General features: G+C 39.7%; 2 protein-coding genes across 3 annotated transcripts in view; both read right to left on the reverse strand.

Annotated features, from left to right (window-relative positions):
* Positions 1–1,903: 1,903 nt before the first annotated feature.
* Positions 1,904–15,756, reverse strand: odf2.L (outer dense fiber of sperm tails 2 L homeolog). 2 transcript variants are annotated; one of them, NM_001369851.1, is given in 20 exon segments: positions 1,904–2,120; positions 2,658–2,783; positions 2,860–3,022; positions 3,876–3,976; positions 6,043–6,201; positions 7,579–7,683; positions 7,892–8,002; positions 9,113–9,248; positions 9,329–9,438; positions 9,769–9,954; positions 10,283–10,399; positions 10,479–10,550; positions 10,909–10,983; positions 11,185–11,316; positions 11,393–11,522; positions 11,781–11,968; positions 12,063–12,233; positions 12,474–12,596; positions 12,693–12,843; positions 15,697–15,756. In NM_001369851.1, coding segments are annotated over 19 exon segments (2,484 nt in total). In that variant the 5' UTR covers positions 12,798–12,843; positions 15,697–15,756; the 3' UTR covers positions 1,904–1,946.
* Positions 15,757–19,550: 3,794 nt separating this feature from the next.
* The window catches only part of LOC108704479 (dynamin-1), a 52,838-nt gene continuing 51,071 nt past the window's right edge, over positions 19,551–21,317 (reverse strand). Inside the window, exon 23 of the mRNA XM_041573198.1 lies at positions 19,551–21,049. Within this exon, the coding sequence (XP_041429132.1) occupies positions 21,034–21,049 (16 nt within the window). The 3' untranslated portion in view covers positions 19,551–21,033. The remainder of the gene's footprint in view (positions 21,050–21,317) is intronic.

Raw genomic sequence — 21,317 nt, forward strand, 5'->3', positions numbered from 1 at the left:
CCCAGGGCCAGTTTTAATGCCGTTATCGCCTTATACTGCAGGTATTATGGCACATTGCTCACAATACTAGTGAATTAAATTTACACTGGCTGATGCACATGGAGAAGGAAGAGGCTGAACCTCAGTGGCCTGTGTAGAATTCTGCTAGTTTCCGCTCTATGCACACTTTTAATTTACTACTATTTAAAGTGATAACAGGTGGAAGGGGGTTGGTTCCACTGGGTAGCAGCACCAGACAAATACTCCTTGAGCCATAACTTACTGCCACTTACTGTACCTTGCTAATAAAGTGTTCTGCAGAAAGCAAATTGTATTGAGTCTGAGGCAACTTATACAATGATTTGAATCCCTGAGCAGTAAGCTACACAAATATTGTATAATGCCAACTCATATGTGATAAACAAGCACACATTAATGCATAAATGGGAACACTTACAGTTATCACAATCCATTTCATTAGATAGAAACAGTGAGCTGGTAAAAGAAAGACACACAATCAGCACACAACATATCCCATTAAGGCTATGCTTCATCATGGAGTTCACAGCACACGGCTCAGTGATAATAATGGAAAAAGTCCCTCCTTAGCAGCTGTAAAGTGCCACTAAAGTCCCAAACAAGCATATCTGTGTAGAGTGAGTTGCTTGCATAAGGCTGTCGTACATGTGAACTTGTAAAGCAACCCAATGCAAGATTCTTTAGGGCTCCAGCTGATCTTTTACTTTTCTAAAGCAGCATTTTTTATAACCAGTGCTTAGTGGCATCCAACAGACACAATTAAGAGCAAAGAAGGTAAGAAGTTTATCATCATTCCAGAAGGCATGGTCTATAATCAGGCCCATGTGCAGGCCTCCTTGAGAATCTTTTTTTTACAACCCTACCTTAAATCAACCACCTTTGTACACCCATATACCTCAACACCAACGGGATTGTACAATGGCTCTGTTATACTACGTTAATATTGGTCTTTTTTTTTTGTTTGTTTGTTTAAGCAAAAAGTATGTTCAGCACCAGCTTCATTAATTGGTCCACCCTAACCCTAGTGCTACAATTATGACCCATGTAGTTATGCCCCTAAAATCAAGCATACTAAAAGATAAAAATCTGGAGCTAAAACTATACTTGTTGGTTGCCATTAAAGGAAAATATACCCCCCTTTTTGACATGCACTTTTTCTGTTTAGGCTTATGTAAAAAAAATAAAGTTGCATAAACACTATCTGTACCACCAAAATAAAGGAACATAAGAATTTCAAGTATCAGAGTAAATCACTTCACCATGGACAAGGGAGAGGTTGAATAACCCTGACAGTCATTGATGGGGCTGATCAATGGTTTGTGTGAGTGAAAGGAAAACTATTGTGGTTTCTTTTAACTCTGTGGGGCCAGGGAAAAAAGGCAAGGGAGTTGTTGAATGACTCTGTGAGCCTGTGATCCTGCATGTCAGAGGCAGGTAATCACGGCTTCCTTTTAATCTGTGGATTTATATTTATTTCTGGCATGTCAGATAGTGTCTAATGCAACATTTCTACATAAGCCCAACTGAATGAGCTTTTCAAAAAGGGGGCAATATTGGAAACCTTTAAAACTGGAACAAAACTAAATACTGAAAAATACACAGAAAAAAAAATCCAAATGATCAAACATGCATGTTTAAAAGACTGATTTATCTTGAGGGCCTTCAACCGGCACATGGTAGTCCTATGAGTTCTTTTTGTAACAGTCCATTTAGATTAACCTTTTGTGGATGGCAGCAGGATGGGAGCTGATGAGATTTGTGAAAAGGTGAATGGAGGGCTTATTGTTCTTATAATAGTCATAAAATCAGCTGCCAGATCTTTGTCACACACTACCAGAACTTCGTTAGATTAGTGATCTATCTATAAAACAATCCAACAGGGAATTGAGATGGTGATCACTATGTTGTGTGAGTTAAGCAAAGCACCCTTAGAGTGGAGTGCGAGGTCGAATAGGGGAGCTGGATAAAGTGGCATCACCAAACACATTGGCATAGGAGGATTTAAGGAACTGAACATAGTTCTGCATGCTTCGATTGGTGCTTTCTGACTGCTCCAGTCTATCTTTAAGATCTTGCAGGCGGCTCTGAAATCTTCGCTCAGCCTGGAAGAAAACAACAAAAGCAGAAAAATAATTGCAGCATTCGTGAATTCATTCTAGAAGACAACATACCCTCCAAGCCACTCAACCGCCCGACGGCACATAAAGTATAGGTACAAAAAGCCAATCAAAATGAAGATTCTAGTGTCCTAGGACACACATGCAAAATCACCTGCCAGAACTCTTCCCACTGCAACATCCAGAGTATCGGGGGTTAAATGGGGTTAAAAAACAAAACAAAAGTAAAAGGTATATATTGTAAATTTAACAAAAACAACCGATTTGGCCTGTTTTCAAATGAGACGAATCTGACTTCAGACAGGAACTCCCAGAATTCCACTATGTTAGAAAAATGAAGTATTCTGGAAGTTGTACTTCAGTATTATTTGTAGTACTGATGGTTTCCTGTACTTGATCATGGTTCCCTATTTCAGACCACCCGTTGCCTATGGATCTAGTGATAATAATGGAATAAACATCTCTGCTGCAGACCATATGAATGTGACACTTATATGGCAGTTTTCTTCCCTTGATACTCACATCATCCTTGCTACGTCGGAACTGGTTCAGTTCTGTCTTGGTTTTGCTCAGCTGTGTTTCAAGGTCCAAGATTTTAGACTGAGTTACTCTCTCTTTGGATGTGACACGTTCTCTTGTCTGATCCACCTGTGTGCAACAGAAAAAGGACTCAGTACTGCTTCATGGTAGCAAATAAAATGGTTCCTTTGTTTGAAAGTCTCACCTGCCTTCTGGAGTCCTCAATAGCTGCCTCTAGTTGGCGAGCCAGGGCAGAACACTCGCGAGTTTTCTCGTCCAGCCGCTGTTGGTTCTGATGCATGGATTCATCCCGCTTGGCTACAGCCTGCAGAAGTTCTCTGTTTTGGGTGCTAGCATCCTCCAGTCTCCTAGTTCAGCCAAGACAAAAACTCACTTATATTATAGAATTAGCATATGGAGAAAGGGAAGATGCAGAGCCAGACTGGGCTGTTCCTCAGTCTTGTTTTGGACAACTGCAAGAAGCAGCGGTCTGATGCAAGAAAATGCAGTCATCCTTGCTATCCCTACTACTTGCACATTGGATTTGGAGCAAACTGTTGGCACAATGTTTATTTATCAACAAAATTACACAGGCTGTGCACCCGTAGAATTGCTCTGATCAAACAATTATAATACTGCACTGTACTACCCTCCACTATGGAGCAATCTTTACATAGTTTTGCTGAATATTTCCATGGCTGAAGTGGCACTCAGGGTGAACTGGTAATGCAGCTGAAGTACTCATATTAAAATTCACCTTTGAGCAATACAAGGTACATAGAGGGTCATATTTTACCCTCTCTGCATCCTCAGTATCAAGACACATTCCATCTTTTTTTTAGGAAGTTAGAACAATGCATCCCAACTGATGCACACACAGGTGTTCCTTCAGGCATATTGGTCAAATACTTAGAAGCCTTCCTGCAGCAATTAACACCATCAGACACTAGCCTAGGGGATCAAAGTAACCCCTCTTTAAAACTGTCCCACTGCACCCTGTAGTTCTATACAGAAGTGGACGTGAAATGTAATTGTACAGTAGATGTGAATTCACCAATAACAAAGCAGCTTACAATGGCAAGGGGGCCCCTTAGGGATCCAGCATTTGCACCAGTGCTGGGCCCCTTAGGGCTCCAGCACTTGCACCAGTGGGATTTGTAAATAAGACCCCTGTGTGAAACTGTGTATTTAATAATATTAGTAGACATCTACAGCCATCACCTTTCAAGTTCTTCAAGTTTCATGACCAAATGTTTGTTCTCTTCCACTGCCGACTGATATCGGTCCCTTGTCGACTCCATCTTGTCTCCCTGCTGTTCCATCTGAAAGGTTAACATTTTAAGCAAAAGTCCAAAAAAATATTTTCAAATGTCTGTAGAACCCTGAACCAGCATGAGTAAAAGCTTGGACCTTCATTTGTATTTTTTCCATATGAAGGATTAAGAGATTCTTTTTGAAACTGCTGCAGGATAGACGATAGGTAGCACTGTGAAAGCCAGTTCCCCTTGATGGGCCTGTGACTCAAATTACAAGGCAGACACTCTGACAACTAGACATTTTATTTCTCAGGCGAATGTTCAAAAAGTTGTTTGATGACATTTAACCTATTTAGGCTTCTCTTGTTCAGTATAGTGTGGTTTTTCCTATTTACTGAGAGATTATACATTCCCCTTTAAACAGACCTGTCATCCCCTGCCATACCGGTGACAGAAGAGCATGGAAACAAACAGTGGGGATGGACAGCACATGAAGTAAAATACATTCCCCTACTCCAATCTTGTAGTCAGTTACTGCCTAATAAAACAATAATTGTTAAAGGAACAATAACATAATAAAATGAAAGTGACAATATAATGTACTGTTGTCCTGCACTTGTAAAACTGGTGTAAAACTGGTGTAAAACTGGTGTAAAACTGGTGTAAAACTGGTGTAAAACTGGTGTAAAACTGGTGTAAAACTGGTGTAAAACTGGTGTGTTTGCTTCAGAAACACAACTATACTATATATAAAAAAAACTGCTGTGTAGCCATAGGCGCAGCCATTCAAGCACAGGATACACAGTAGATAACAGATAAGTACTACTATAGTAAATATAAACAAGCTGCTGTGTAGCCATGGGAGCAGCCATTCAAGCACAGGATACACAGTAGATAACAGATATGTACTACTATAGTTTATATAAACAAGCTGCTGTGTAGCCATGGGGGCAGCCATTCAAACACAGGATACACAGCAGATAACAGATAAGTACTACTATAGTTTATATAAACAAGCTGCTGTGTAGCCATGGGGGCAGCCATTCAAGCACAGGATACACAGTAGATAAAGAGATAAGTTCTGAAAAATCACATTGTACACTGCAGAGCTTATCTGTTATCTGCTGTGTTACCTGTTCCTTTTCTCCTTTTTCAGCACACCAGTTGCACCAGTGCAGTGCAAAAGTAAATTATAGTTTCATTACTTCAACACACTTTCATTTTGGTGTCACTGTTCCTGTAAGGAAAAAGTTGCAGTCTACTGGAGAAAGCAAGGATTGGACCCTTAACGTGGATAATCTGGTTACAAAATGGACCAAGATGGGGAGAGAAGAGGTTTTCTGGTTCCCTGCTGGCAAAAAGGGACCTTTAACAAAAGGAGAGCAGTGTCCACAAACAAGTTACTTGCAGGTATACCCAGTTTAGTGCTTGGGTTTCAAGCTGAATTGTTCTTAGGACAGAGGACAATCCATGGTAGCAAAAATGCAATTATAATACTTCTAATGTATTACAAAACCTAGCAAATTTCCCCCTGCTATGGAGTTTATGGTCTAATTTGGCTGACAACACTCTGGTAACATTATGCCATGCCCCTGGGCTTCTAGGTCACAACAGCCCTTCTGGTTTCTTGTAAAGAGATTATAACAAAGCAGGTGGATTAAGGGAGGTGATAAAACCCTTGTGGCTTCCCTTCTTAAAAGACCATGGCAATTTAGGCAAGACTCACACTGCAAAGTCACAGAGGCTAGCTGCGTTCAATTTGTAATATCAAACAGATAATAAAGGTCTACAACCATGACACTGCTAGTAGATGTCTCATCAAGGACAGAGAAAGTCTACCTGCAAAAGTTCTTAGAATAAGTACAAAGGAAAATGGTTGAAAAGAAAGACCTCATGAAGCTTATTAGTAATGAAAACATGCAGAGAAAATTAAACAGTACTGTTAGACATGAAAACAAGACACAGTTAATCGCACAGACATTTTTATTTAGGAATAGGGGAAGTTGATGTGAGCCATGAAGTTCTGACTTCAGAGCCTTGCTATGAATCTGGTTCAGAAAGTTCCTATTAATGATTCTGAATCCTTGTCTCTGCACCTTGGTTTACAGGGCACAGTTGCGCCAATTTCTTACCCGGGTTCGCAGGTCAGAAATAGTGGATGAGAGCTCACTGCTCTTCTGCTCATATGAGCGCAGTTGTTGATGACACTCCTGCAGGTCCAACTCTGTGCTTTTCAGAATTTCTGGGAGGTGCTCCAGTTCTGACAAACGATTCTGAAATTTCCTACGCATCTAGAGATTAAAGATAACAGGGCTTATTAAAGGTAATGAAGAGTTACGGAAAGCACAAAATTGGTTACTGCGTTGTGTCCATTCAAATGCAAGTACGCGTGTCTATGCACACTACTCCATTGCCTTGCCTTAAAGGGGAACTAAAGTCTAAAATAGAAATGCTAGAAATGCTGTATTTTCTTTACTAAATATAAACATGAACTTTCTGCACCATAAGCCTAATTAAACAAAAGATTTATGCTTTCAATGTTGGCCGAAAGGAGCTGTCATCTTGTAACTTTGTTAAACATCTTTGCAAGACCAAGACTACGCACAAGCCCAGTCTGGTCTCAGATTTAGTTGGGAGGTTAAGCTTGGGGATCACCATAAATTATCAAACCAGCACAAGTCAAATAATATCTGCTATAGAAGCTGATACAGCAAGACTGATTAATAATCAGAATATGCAGACTGCACTGGGTCTGCGGATACAAAACTCTACACAGTCACCAGCTGCTTTAGAGGAAACAAACAAAGCTGCTCGAGGTCAGGGAAGTAAGGTGGGGGGCTCCCCCCTGCTGTTTGAAAGTATGATTGTTTCCCTGCAGAGCAGTTCGGGATCGTCTGAAGTTTCCTATCTGCAGCACTCAGAGCAAGTAAAACAAAAGGGGGAATTTCACTGCATACAGTCAGGGTTATTATAAAAATTGTACACATTTTTTAACTAAAGTATATTGGAGATAGATTTAATTTTCAAAAAAAAAAGCAAAAATGGGATTTAATTTTTTTGCCTTTATATCCCCATTAAACTTAACAGTCAGTTGTGTTCAGTATTAGTTTTAGGGTGCATGGAAGCAAGGGAGCCATAAAATGAACACCTCCCTAGACAATGGTTACCTTTGTGTGCTAAACCTACATATGCTTGTACTGACTTGCACTTAATGAATCGAACACTAATACCACTCTACTCTACCTCAAGTGTACCTACTTGGTCACACTGTTTATATACCATACTTATGTCCTTGCAAGCCCACACATTCAAATATAAAGACTGCTCTCAAAGAGAATAATGGGTAAAAGATTGTCTGACCCAGCAAAGGACTGGGCCGGCTGGACAACGGGGAAAAAAAGCTGTATTTTTTCTAGTACGTCTACTTAACCCCTGGCAAGGGTTTCTGGACTTTTGCACCCAATTCACAAGGTTATACAAGGTTGTTGAAGTACACACAATTTCTATTTTTTTGGGGGGTAAATGGGTGGAGTCTGTAAACGGTACAATACTTGATATGAGGTGTTCATTATATTATTTTATACTAATACCATGCATTTCCAAATACCATATGTGTGGTTTCTACGGATATGCCAGAGCCCTATATTTGCATGTAGATTGATGATCACCTGTTCCAGCTCCAAGTTCATATCTTCTTTTATGTTTTTGTTTTCCTTCTCAGACATTTCCAGCTGCAGGCTTATACTATTTGCTTCCTGGCGACTCTTTTGTAACTGTTAGAGGAGACAGATACAAAATGATATCAGGATCTCAAAAACAGTGCATAGGCAGTAGCACCTGTTCCCAATTTGTACTCCAGTCACCACACCAGTGCAGCGCTTTTTGGCTGACAGAGAAAAAGTTGAGGCTTTTGCACAAATCTTATTTTTAGTAAAATTACCCCCACCCAGGACAAAAATGACTGACTATAAATGTACGTACCTGTTCTTTGTAGGTATCAACTAGACCCTCGTACTGCCGTAGTGAGTTTTTAAGCTGTTGTACCTCACTTTGGGCCAGACTTAGTTTTTCCTCTACTGTTGTCAGACTTGCCTACAGGAAGACCAAAGAGTGTCTGTAAGAATTCCTATACCGCCATTAATTATTACAGGTTGCATATAAAACTGTAGAAAGAAACACAACAGGAGTCATATACAACCTCCAAGGCAGTTTGCAGAGTACATCCCTTAGAGCTCTTGCACTTCTTTCTCCAGTTTTCAAATTTCTACTGTGGTTTTACAAGCATTAAATCAAATGTAAAAGCTTCCTAGAAGTCACAACAGAGGTTTCTTTAAAGGGGTGGTTCACCTTCAAATTAACTTTTAGTATGTTATAGAATGGCCAATTTTAAGCAACTTTTCAATTGGTTTTCATTATTTCTTTTTTATTGTTTCAGAATAATTTGCCTTCTTCTTCTGAATCTTTCCAGCTTTCAAATGGGGGTCACTGACCCATCTAAAAACAAATGCTTTGTAAGGCTACAAATGTATTGTTATTGCTACTTTTTATTACTCATCTTTGTATTCAGGTCTCTCCTATTCATATTCAAGTCTCTTATTCAAATCAATGCATGATTACTAGGGTAATTTGGCCCCTAGCAACCAGATGGCAGAAATTGCAAACTGTAGAGTCACTGAATAAAAAACAAAATAACTCAAAAACCACAAATAATAAAAAATGAAATTGTCTCAGATTATCACTATCTGCATCATACTAACAGTTAATTTAAAGGTGAACAACTCCTTTAAGGTAACTTTTAAAGGAGAACAAATGCCTTACTTGCTCTTTTCCCATTTGGTAGTCCTCATATACCACTCCATAATCGCTATGTTTATTTTTATAAAGCATATTTATGCTTTTAATAAAACCAAGCTGTGAAGTTGCTGGCTGGTGGAGGGAACGCAGCCACCTTCTGACTAAAATCTTCCCTTTCGCCTCTCTGTGCTACAGAGCTTATTTGCTATCGGCTGTGTGACCTGAGCCTTTTCTCCTTTAAATGGCTGTCCCCATTGCTACACAGCAGCTTGTTTATAAGAATTTTCTTTACTTTAAAACACTTTTGATGTTACTGTTCCTTTAACACAGCATGTTTATTAACCTTTCATTGTCCTTTAAGAAATATTAAATATCTGAATATAGCATAAAGGTATGCAGAATGCTAACCTTCAGCTTTTCATGTTCTAGTCTCAGGCATGTATTCTCTGTGGTCTGCTGATGCAGCTTCTCCAGAAGGGAGTCCCGTTCCAAGCGGCCCCTCTCTTCTATACCGTGACTCTCTCCAAGCAGGCCTTTGAGTCGACTGGTAGGGAAAGACAGAGTCTTGTAATCTGGAATTAGTGGATACAGTTACCCTTTTCTTTTTCTATACCATTGCCTTACTTGCTCAATACTGCAACCTCTTCTTCATGCTGACTGCTCTCCTTCATCAGTTTATTGTATCGACTCCTCCACGTTTCAGCACTGGATAAGGCCTTAGCCAGCTCAGAGTCCTGAAACAAGATAAATAGGAACATGCTATAAAGCTCACGCTGGCCACATTAAACAGAAGGAAAGTAAAAAAAAACAAAGTAAGCAGGTGCAGTAAGTCCTACACAGCACAGGAGTACACGTCAGCTGCAAGTACCTGTACAGTTATATACGTATGTTGTTTGTTTAGAGATACATGCACTGGGTTATTGAAAAAAAATCATTCTACTAAGCGATCATTAAAAGTTACTATGTAAATGTGTCTCATACACAGGTCTCCATTTATTCCAGGCAGAATTGCAGCAATCTAATGAAAATATATTCTTTATAGGAATGTGTTGGCTTGCACTTACATTACCCACGAGCTGCCTGTTAAGCATCTCTAAGGTCTCCTCACTTCTCTCTGCTCGTTGTTTCTGTGCTCTTACAGATTTCTTTAGGGCTTCCTTCTCGGAATCCACTTTCTGCTTCAACTCTGTTAATTGCTCCATCAGTTTGACAATTTCTTCTTTTTGATGAGCCTCATTACGCTCTAAATTCTGCATATTAAAGAAAAAGCTGGTGTTAAAAGACCAAATGAAACACACACCCACACACAAACACTATGGAGCTGATGAACTGTTAAATGGCGTCTTATATGAATGCTGTTATCACATAGGCCATATGGCTACACACATGAGCTAAAAATTAGTTCTTTGTTTCAGTCCATCAATTATGGAGGACATTCACTAGCAAAAAATGCACCAAAGATCACAACTTTACTGAACAGGATGATTGAGACATGCATAGTTGGCATAAGGTTACAAAATTATTTATAGGTATTCTTGTACATAGAGGGCAAGATGCACTAGGCCTCATTCATCTTACCCTGATCTGCACAGACAGGCGATTGTTCTCAGCCTCACGCGTTCTCAGTTGTCCCTGTAAATGTGCTTTTGTAGATTCTATGGACTTGGAGACTTCAGATGCAGTTTTGGACAGATCCTGTTAAATAAATCACCAACCGTAACTAAAAAGGTCTGACATAAAAACATAATAATCAGGTCTCAGAATATGAATAAACCTTTTCAGTCTTCAGCTGTGCTAAAAGATCCTCCACTTTCTCTTCTTGCTCATGAAGCTTTAACTGTAGATGCTGTGTTGGGGACATGGTAGAAGTGGTTAGTTTGGGATCATTATACAGCAAGATCTATATATCACTTATACATTAATTTAACTTCTTGCATTCTAGAAGCGATACCAATATTTAAATGGGGTTTTACCTAACCCTTAGTAAATACCCAGGCACTTCTGCACTCAACTACTGATGATATGAAGTCAAGTTATCAATACTAAAATCATAAACCCCAATTCATCTCCTATATAGTATGGCAGGCAATTCTGTTGTGAGATTCCCTAGTCTGTCCTTCTCTGCTGGAATCGATGGGATGCCTTGCACATAGAATAGACTTCTCAGAAATCTATCTCGTATGTGTACCACTTTGTAGACCTACCATTTTCTCTGTGTCAGCATCAGACAGTTTCTTCAAAAGCATTTCCTTTTGCTCCATCAGTCGGTATGTCTCTGTCTGAGAGGGACAGAGCAAAATTCACAGTCATTAGCAGCCATAACAACCTGCACTGTCTCACCCCAGGTCTGGACTGAGAATCAAATTAGACCCTGGCATTTCAAGTAGACAAAGGCACAAATAGCCCCCCACTGGCCCAGAACTGAAAGATTGCCAGTCTGTGCCTGCCTCACCCACTACCAACCAATATACAGTGCTTACCTCTTGGCGGTGCTGCTCTCTCAGTAGCGTTCGCAGGCTCCTGTTGGTGTCCTCAAAGGTGTTCAGTTTCTGTAGCAGCAATTCCTTTTGCCTAGTGAGCAGGTTAATATCTGTACTTGTCATTCTTTTTTCCTGCAGACAACAGGGAGGATAAGGAATAGTTTGCTTTAAGTGCAAAAAGAGTGTAAGTATCCCTGGGGCTTCTTACATGCTTCAGTCTTTGGATGGTGTCACTCAGCAGGGTCACTTGCTTCGCTGCCTCTGCCCCATCAGTTTCAGCCTCTAATAGCTTAGCCAGAAGGTGAGCTTTCTCTTCCTGCAACTGCTGCTTCTGAAGTCTAAATATAAAGGCAATACAATATTAAAACCTAAAGAATAGCCATTTATCAAGATCACAGCCACAACAAAAAAATTCATTACATTACCAACCTTACTACACACAGTTTTTTTGCCCTAACATGGTAATGGGAAAGTTTTCAGATAATAAGTGCCACATTCATAGAGCATTTCCACAGATTATTATAGAAAGTGATTTGAAGATTGATTTGTAAGAGCTGCCATGGAATTTTCTGCATATAATTGCTGCAGATACTTACATACTTAATCCCTTCTCTTCCTGGATCCGGTCAAGGCTTCTCTTCAGCCAGACGTTCTCATTCTCTGTCTCTACAAGTTCCTGGGACACCTCGGCCAGCTCCTCCTGCTGTGCCTCCAGTAAACGTTTGGATGCAGCTAGTTGTTCCTCACATTTCCCCAGGTATTTTTCCCTTTTCTGTAGCTCTAACTAACAGCAGAAAATGTTGGCAGGGACAATGGTCATTTCTTATTTATGCTCTGACTACACCAAAGCAAGTCTGCAGCCCACCCATTACCCTCACCTCATGCTTCAGAGTTCCCATTTCACTCATCAAAGTGGCAATCTTTTCCTCATAAGAGTTCATCTTGCTGCGCTTAATTTCTTCTTCGTCTGTAGACAGGTCACTCATTCTCAGAGCTGAAAACATTCTTTCTGTATCTGGAGGTGTGATGTCCAAGCGATGGGTTAAGCCCTGGAGGTGGAAGGCATAAGCAACTGCCATTTTAAAGAAGTCACTTGAATTTAAACTTTCATGTTACATAGATTTGAATATATTTAATTGCATTAAAAGAAGCAGCAACTGTCTCTTCAGTGGTCGGGTTTGAAGGCCAGATGGCTCAGCAGCACCCTGAGTAGTTCTGTACCTTCCCAAAGCCCTAAATACCGCAGAGTTAAAATATGTGTAAAACATAGGTAGAAGAAGGCAATGTACCTCCCACTTTAAACCAGCATCTCGCAAAGAGGACTTCCCAGGTGGGATCCATGGAACCTTGGTCTTCACAGTTGCACTCCTCCTGAGATTTCCCATCCCTTTCTTTTTTAGCTTGGCTCCTTGCTGCACAAAAAAAGGTAAAATAGTTCAGGTTGCTTTAGTTCTTCACGCAATATCATGAAGGGTCTAGAAGATAATCAGTATCTGGTTATTTCCCACCTGTGTCTTTGCAGGGGGTCTGGAAGACTTTTTAATGTGGACATGGACTGGAGTACTTTCATCAACATGAACATGCAGCGGTGGAGAGGGAGAGCGGTTTTTCATTGCCCTCTTCTGGAGGGAGTACTATCAGCTGTAACAGGTGGCAGATCTAAAACACATGGCCAAAAAGAAACAGTTTGATGAGTATAAGGTGTTCATCTGCTGGATTCAAATGTCACTTCTGGGAGTAGTGGTTTCATGATGCCTGCAGCATTACATTCAATGTTCTGGTGCTACATTATGGAGTCATCACAGAGAGGACATCTTTTGGTGCTAAATTACTATAAAATACCCTGGCTTGTCCCTGGATTAGTGCCCAGGAGTTCTTAGATGGGCTATTATTTTGTCTGATCTCTGATTAATCGACTTTTTGCCTGTTCCAGACAATACTTGTCATCTCCCTGCAGTTTGCACTATGCAGATACTTTGATGCTTGGATCTTACTCTTATGTCCATACTTCCTGGTCCTGGCAGCCTTACAGCCCAAAATATGAAGTTACAAAAGAATAGTCTGGTCATTAACAAGACATCTCAGCAGCCATCATTTCACTATTGCCTCAATTTTTCTACATTATTTTTGGGCCTACGTACTGCATTGAGAAAGGCTATATGGAACCTCCTGTGTTATGACATTTCAGTCCCCTGCTTTGTGAGGAGAACAGGAATATCATACACTGTGCAGTTCTTGCATGTAAATTTTCCTTCATTGCAAGTCTGTGTTTCACTGAGCTGACACTCAGGGTGTTGGTGCCCAAGGCACAGAAATATGACAGAGGAGACTTTTCTTCTTCTTTTGGGATTTTGGAAATGAGTCATTTAAACACAAAGGAAACACAAGACTCAGTAAAAGGCTAAACCACAGTTACTCAATTTCAAATTCATACCAATCGCTATTGAGCATGAATGTTCATCTGTGAATACAAATCCAAACTCTTGGCAATATGCATAATATAAAAGGAAAAAACCTAGGCAAGATACAGATCTCATATGTGAACAAAACTAGAACTAGAGACTACAAAATAGGGTGGGGTTAATGGAAAATAAAACAACAGACATGGGGTGGGCCGGCAAAGTGACTACCTGATGCTAAAAGGTTCCCCCCTCACTCATTTCAAACTTGGTTACACACATGAATATCAATTAAAAATAATGCATTCTAAAAGCATAGGAAACCTTAAAATATTTTACTGCTAAATTGCTACCAGGCAGCAAGAAATAACAATCATACTGTATATCCGTAAGTGTTTCCAACTCCCATATTAGCCAAAATAACATAACAAAATAACAATAGAATTAAGAATTTTTCTACCTTTGCAAACAGAATAAAACTTTAAAACCAGAGAAAAGCTGCAAGCAACAATGTAGCATCCCAGTCTGTGCTAAATGAGGGTTATTAACCGTTGCATGGGTTGAGCAACTTTCAATTGACTCTAAACTACCAGCATACAGTTCCCATGGATACCCCTACACTAGTCTAACACAAACCCAAGCTTACATTGCAGATCAGGAATGTCAGAACTCAAAGGGAGGAAACCAACTGATATTAATTACAATGAAGGGCATGGGTAACAAGAATCAGGCAGATACTGTACAAACTGAACTGCACAAAATGAAGCTTATTAAATTAATCTTAATAAGAGTGCAGCTTCCTACCATGCAGCAAGTGGAAATAAACTACAATCCATTAGTGCAGTCTACATTACCGTAAGGGACCCATGTTACCCCTTTTATCACAGAACTATGGTCTGGGAAGCTGTTAAAGGGGTGGTTCACATTTTATTACTTTCTATTTAGGTCTCTCCTATTCATATTCCAGTGCCTTATTCAAAGAAATGCATGGTTGCTAGGGTCATTTGGACCCTAGCAACCAGTTTGATTAAAATGCAAATAGAAGAGCTGCTGAATAAAAAGCTAAAAAACCAAAAATAATAAAAAATTAAAACCGATTTCAAATTGTCTCCAAATATCGCTCTCTGCATCATACTAAAAGTTATCGCAAAGGTGAACAACCCCTTTAAATACTTTCTAAAAGCTTTTGTAGTAGCCAATGCTGAACAGAAAAGAACATCTGATCTTTAGTTATCAATCACATCTATAATGTGGTGCTGTTACGCTCCAAGAGGTTCTGCAGCAGCAAGAGCTAGTAAAGAACTGAAAGCTCAGGGTCTAGGGCAGGGGTACATACGAAAGGAATGACAGCTGTTAACTGGTATTTCCCAAGAGGCTCTAGTTCTAGTATTTACTAATGAATAGGAAGTGCAGTGACCAGAGCATAAAAGGGAAATGACAGGAGTCAATATGTACTGCCCAAGAGGTTCTGCAGCAGCAAGTGTCTGTCATAGCACAGGTGAAATGACAGCTCTTGATTGGAATTTTCCAAGAGGTTCTGCAGCAGCAGCAAGTTCTAGTATGTATTAATGAATGGGAAGTGCAGTGACTGGAGCATAACAGGGAAACTACAGTGGGTCGATCTGTGCTGCCCAGGAGGTTCTGCAGCAGCAAGTGTCTGACATAACACAGGTGATAGAAATAATTGCTGTTAATTGGGATTTTCCAAGAGGTTCTGCAGCAGCAAGTGTCTGACGTAACACAGGGGATTGAAATAATTGCTGTTAATTGGGATTTTCCAAGAGGTTCTGCAGCAGCAAGTGTCTGACATAACACAGGTGATAGAAATAATTGCTGTTAATTGGTATTTTCCAAGAGGTTCTGCAGCAGCAGCAAGTTCTAGTATGTATTAATGAATGGGAAGTGCAGTGACTGGAGCAAAACAGGGAAACTACAGAGGGTCGATCTGTACAGCCCAAGAGGTTCTGCAGCAGCACCAAAACACTACATTAGCCCCAATGGGTCCGTATCAATGACAAGATAAGGACTCCATCCAGAGCACCCGGGAACGGATGGAACTGATCCATTTCAACAAAGGTGACTGGCATGAGAGTGCCTGGCGGCTATCGCTTACCTTACCAACCGTATCCAACTCTCAAAGACCCTCTGGATGCCCACCGATGTTTAGCTCCGTTCGCTTCTCTTCCGGGATGCTACTCCTAGGCGGCTGATTGGTCGGTTTGAAAGCCCTCGCTTTCTTCCGCGCTCTCCTATTAGCTAGCCGGAAGCTGTGCGGCGTTGCCTGGTAACAGACGCAAGCCGGTTCGCAAGGGAGGTTGGGAAAGGATAAAGTCACGTGACGGACAGTGCTCCGTTCTTGGGAAGTAAATAAACGAGGCAAGGCTTCATGAGGGGACAGTGACACAAGGGTGTGTGGGGAAAGAGAGAATGACACATATATCATGCAAAGAACCACATAGGAAGAGGCTAAATGAAAGGCAAAATAAGAGATTGCCACAAAGAGAGAGAGGAAAGAAAATGGTCTGAGAGAGAAGCTGAGAGAGAAGCTGAGAGTGCCACAAAAAGAGCACAGAAGGAAGTGGTGCAGGGGTGAAGCTGAGGGAGAGACTGTTGAAGAGAAGAAATGAGTGCCACAAGGAGAGAATAGGAGATTGGCACTGGGAAGGAAAAGAGAATGTCACAAAGGGGAAAGGATAAAAGGCACAAATGGAGAAGATACAACAATGGTACATAGGATGAGGAGAATATTGCCTCAAGGGAAAGATTATAGGACAGCATAAGGGGACAAGAAGAGGGTGTTACAAAATGATAAGAGAAGGGCACAAGGAGAGATGCAAAGAGTGTCTCACATTATCACATAGAGAGGGAAAGACAATGACACAAGGGCAGAAATAGGGTTGCCACCTAACCGGTATTTTACTGGCCTGGTGGTTACAAATAATGGTTGATCCCAATGTTATTAATAGGGAAAAAAGATAACTATACAGTAAGGCCAGTATTCTTTTTTTTTTTTTTCGGAAAAGGTGGCAACCCTAGGCAGAAGACGGTAATGCCACAAAAAGAGCAAATAAGAAAGTGGCACAGGGGAGATGATAAGAGAGACATGACAGAATGGCACTAAGAGAAAAGAAGTGGTGTCACAGGTAACAGAATGACAATGGAAGAAGAGAAGATTGCCTCAAAGGAAGGATTATAGAATGGTATAAGGGTAAAAGAAAAGATTCCCTCAAATAGAGAGGGAAATGCAATTACACCAGGGCAGAAAAAGGGAGTGCCACAAAGAGAGCAAATAAGAAAGTGGTGTGAGAGACATGATGAGAGATACATAAAGTGGAAGGATAACACAATGGCACAAAGAGAGAAGAAGTGAGTGACAAGTAACAGAATGACACATAGGCAGAAGAGAAGTTTGCCTCAAGGGAAGGATTATAGAGTGGCATACAGGCCTGGATTGGGAGTCAAAACAGGCCCTGCCATTCCAAGTACACAGAGGCCCAAACAGCCCCCTACCAGCCCACTATATGGTAACTTTCTATGGAATCATTCAGCAGCCCCTCTGGCATTTGCCAGAACCCACAGATTGCCAGTCTGAGCCTGGTGGCATAAGAAGAGAAGAGAGTGTCACAAAAATGTCAGAGAAGGGCACAAGGGGAGAAGATTGCTTTAAAAAAGAGTGGACAATAGAAAAGTAGAAGGAGAGTAAAAGTGCAACAAAGGGAAAGGCAAATAGATTCGCAAGTGAGAATGCTGCAAAAAGAGAAGATAAAAAAAGCTCAATGGGTTTGAGGACAGAAGAGAACTATAGTAGTAGAAATGTGAATTGTACAAGTGCAATAGTTATTTTGTTGCCTCCCCTGACCTGCTTCTGCACCCAAAGCTGGTTTTGACTTAGCTAACTCCCAATCAAGTTTAAAGGCAAACAAATCAAGGACATTTTACCATACAGCAAGCAGCTTTGGGAATTGGAACTCTTTGTGAGTTTTGCTCTCATCCACATTCCATCTTCATACAGCTTTGACCACTTGAGTTTTCACAGTAGCAAGGTAATTCGTTTTTTTCGATACCGCTTAAAAGGGGTTAACGAGATTTCCCCTGATTCATTTGCTGTTAATTTTATATAGACAGCGGAAAGTGATTGGAAGCCTGGAATGTAGTTTGTTTTTTCTATGCCTTGTGAAACATGTATTTCTCTTGTTACTGTGCAGCTCTTATTATGGGGCTTTGTATTTTAGGTGTTGAAAAAGTAATGTTCTATTGAGTCATTCTTGGTTTGTGCGAGTGGCTTATTATAGTTGCTAAAATATATCCAGTTTAAATAAAACGACATTACAGCTAGCACAGAGTTGTTTCATTTGTCTTAGGGGAATTGTTGGGTGTGGCTCTGCTGCTTCAGTGTAGTGTAAAAAGCTGCGTTGCCACTTATGGGAATAGTGGGCATGGACTGTCACTATGGGGAATTCTAGGAACTTGTGCTGACAATTGTGGTGGATTATTGCATTTACGACTTTTTAAGAATATCTAAACAGAATTGTGTATGTTTGTTGGTTAGTCACAGGCCTGGACTGGCAATCTGTAGGAGGTACTGTACGATACCATAGACAGTAACCATTTATTCACCCCATGGAAGGCTGTTTATGCCTCTGTGTAGTTGACATGCCGGGGGTTATTGAATTTTAGTCCAAACCGTTACTTAGTCAATCGTTTATATATCAAACCCATATGAAAAGAGCATTTGTAGTAGACACCTGCCTATGACACAGTCATTTTGAGAAAATGGAATCAGCAATTTCAGAAAACTGATGTTTATCTGTGTAAGTAGGACTGTTTTTGCCACTGTTTCTGCCAGACAGGAGGTAAATGTATGATAGTACAGACACACCACTTGTTTCGTTTGCCAAATTTCCTTGACTCAGCTCTGTTCTAAAGGGAATTTTAAAACATCAGTAAGAGGTTCCACTTCCACTACCAAACAAGTTCCCTCCTCTTTCATCAGGTTTTATTGGGTCTTAAAGGAAAACTATACTCCCGAAATGAATATTTATGCAACAAATAGTTTACATCATTTTAAGTGTTATTTTAAAGAATCTCACCAAATTGATGTATATCTTTAAGTAAATATTGCCCTTTTACATCTCTTGCCTTGAGCCACCATTTCGTGATGGTCTGTGTGCTGCCTCAGAGATCACCTGACCATAAATACTACAACTCTAACTATAACAGGAAGAAGTATGGAAGCAAAAGACAGAACTCTTTCTTTTAATTGGCTCATGTGACCTAACAAGTACGGTTTGTTTGGTATGTTTGTGTGCACTGTAAATCATACGATCCCAGGGGGCGGCCCTTATTTTTTAAAATGGCAATTTTCTATTTAGGACTACTCAATGGCACATACTACTGAAAAAGTATATTATTATGAAAATGGTTTATTTACTTGAAGCAGGGTTTTACATATGAGCAGTTTTATGCATTATATTGTTAAAGAGACATCATTGTTTGGGGGGTATAATTTTCCTTTAAGCTGAATATTTAATTTTGTGCCACATTCATACGAATATTAATTAGGTTTCTGTACATAATTGTAAGTCCATAGAACTGCAAAATTTTCATTTAGGTTCTAGTCCCTCAGGAAGTTTTATTAGCAGTTTTTCTAATGTCTGAATTGAAAATTCTCTCTTATCATTATTATTCTCAATCTTAAAATTTGGTTCCAAGTACAACAGTCAGGTACTATGCTACAAACAAATGTCATTACTTGTAATAAGCAATTGAGCTGAAAGCATGTTGGGAATGGAAGTAGTGGAGGTTCCTATAACTGGGAAGTAGATTACTGTATGTACAATATTTTCCTATATGTTCTCTATTTTGTGTTCTATACCCCTCTTTGTTTTTTTTATAAATCTAAACACGTAAAATGCAGCAGGTAATGTATATGATTATTGTCTAGTATTAGGCAGGCACTGGGAGCGATTGAAGAAAAAAATCTTTATGTGGCCACCATTGGTCATGTAAAAAGCAACAGCAATTTAAGGAGGACAAAATATGATTTTTTTTTTAAACAGAAAAGCTAAACAAAAAATAGAAAACATTTGAATATAGTCATTATTTTCTTGTACAACAGTAATTGAATTGAAAAAAGGTGAACTGGTCATTTAATGCTGTATAGTTTGACTACGGAATTTACAGTTATGATACCCTACAGCATTAATGCAGGTTATCACCAAAGAGCTTTTAATTATCCATTTTGCATTTCTGTATATTACAACATTCAAATAATTTATTTTGTTTTGACAGCTGCACCATACCATTCAGACAGTCTCCTGCCAATGGTTTATCTCATTCTGACAACCGCCAACTATTGAGCAATGAAAATGCACCAAAAATGAAAATTCCCTGAATGAACACCCATCTGTTATAATTCGTGAGTGCCACTGACCTGATATTGCAAGTAAATGCTGCTCTTATAGATAACGTTCCAAACTACTAAGCATAAATATAACTATCAATGTGCTTAATCTAGCCTACTGTCATTCTAAAATATCTATCCGTGTGTGTGATTGTTTATTATATATACACAAAAACCATTAACAATTTTTAAAATGTATAGTAAATATTTCCAGTGTGGTAAAATACATAGCAGATGTCCTTGTACATTGATAAGATAACATTTTGAATTTAATTTTTTTCTCACTTTTCATATATTTTATGGAACCAGTGTTTTTGTGTGTGTTTATTTGTGGATTAGCTTCCGGACAGAACTGGGATCCTAGGCTTTGATTCAAGCCAGGGCCTCTGCAAGGAGTGATTATGTTCTCCCTGTGCTTGCGTGGGTTTCATCTGAGTACTCCAGTTTCTTTCAACACTTTGAGAACTTACAGGAAAGTTAATCGGCTCCTGATGTAATTGACTTTAGTGTGTGTTTGTGTGATAGAGACCATAGATTGTAAACTGAAAGACATTGTTTATAATCTCTATAAAGTACTACAAATATGCTAATGCTTTATATATATATTTCAGACTGATTCTGTCATGTCCTTATTAAGAGAGGTAGAAAGGCAAATATTGCATGTAATGTCCGCTTGATATCCATATTATTGTTTACTCACCATGCCTTTTCACCATACTTATTGGCTGTAATGGTGTTTGGATGTATTAACTAGGTGCTTGAGTGCAAGCCATCTGTCCCATTATCATGCACCATAACTGAGAAATGATACCTTGGTAAAAATGTATGCATTCTGCTAGCCTACTAGTTGTTGTCTGCTTGTAAGGTCTGTATTTTGCTAGAAGAATGTGGTTGGTATAGGTGGTTTTATGAAAGTGCAAAATCCAGAAAGAGGTTGTAGACTGGACTGCCTCTTTCTATGTGTTACAATGTGACAGGAGAATATTGTGGTGTTCAGGCTGGTGGAGCTTCTGGTTTTCCCTTGCGTCCTGTGTGTTCTCCCCTTGTCTACATGTATTTCCTCCTACAATCCAAAAACATACATGAATGTTAATTGGCTTCTGTTAAAAATGAATCATAGTGTAGGTAATAGGGAGCTAAGATAGATTGTAAGCTCCACTGTGTTAGGAACCTTTGAGGTTTTTGGAACTATAGAGCCCTTTGTGCACAAGTTAGGGCACTTAGTCAGGGCCTCCTTTATCTGATACTGTAACATGGTTACAGATATAAGAAATGTAGTTTCATTCTCCCCACTGTAGTCCCAAGATTGTAGGGAACAAGCAATATCAGAA

This window comes from Xenopus laevis, chromosome 8L (assembly GCF_017654675.1).
Source record: "Xenopus laevis strain J_2021 chromosome 8L, Xenopus_laevis_v10.1, whole genome shotgun sequence".
Lineage (NCBI taxonomy): Eukaryota > Metazoa > Chordata > Amphibia > Anura > Pipidae > Xenopus > Xenopus laevis.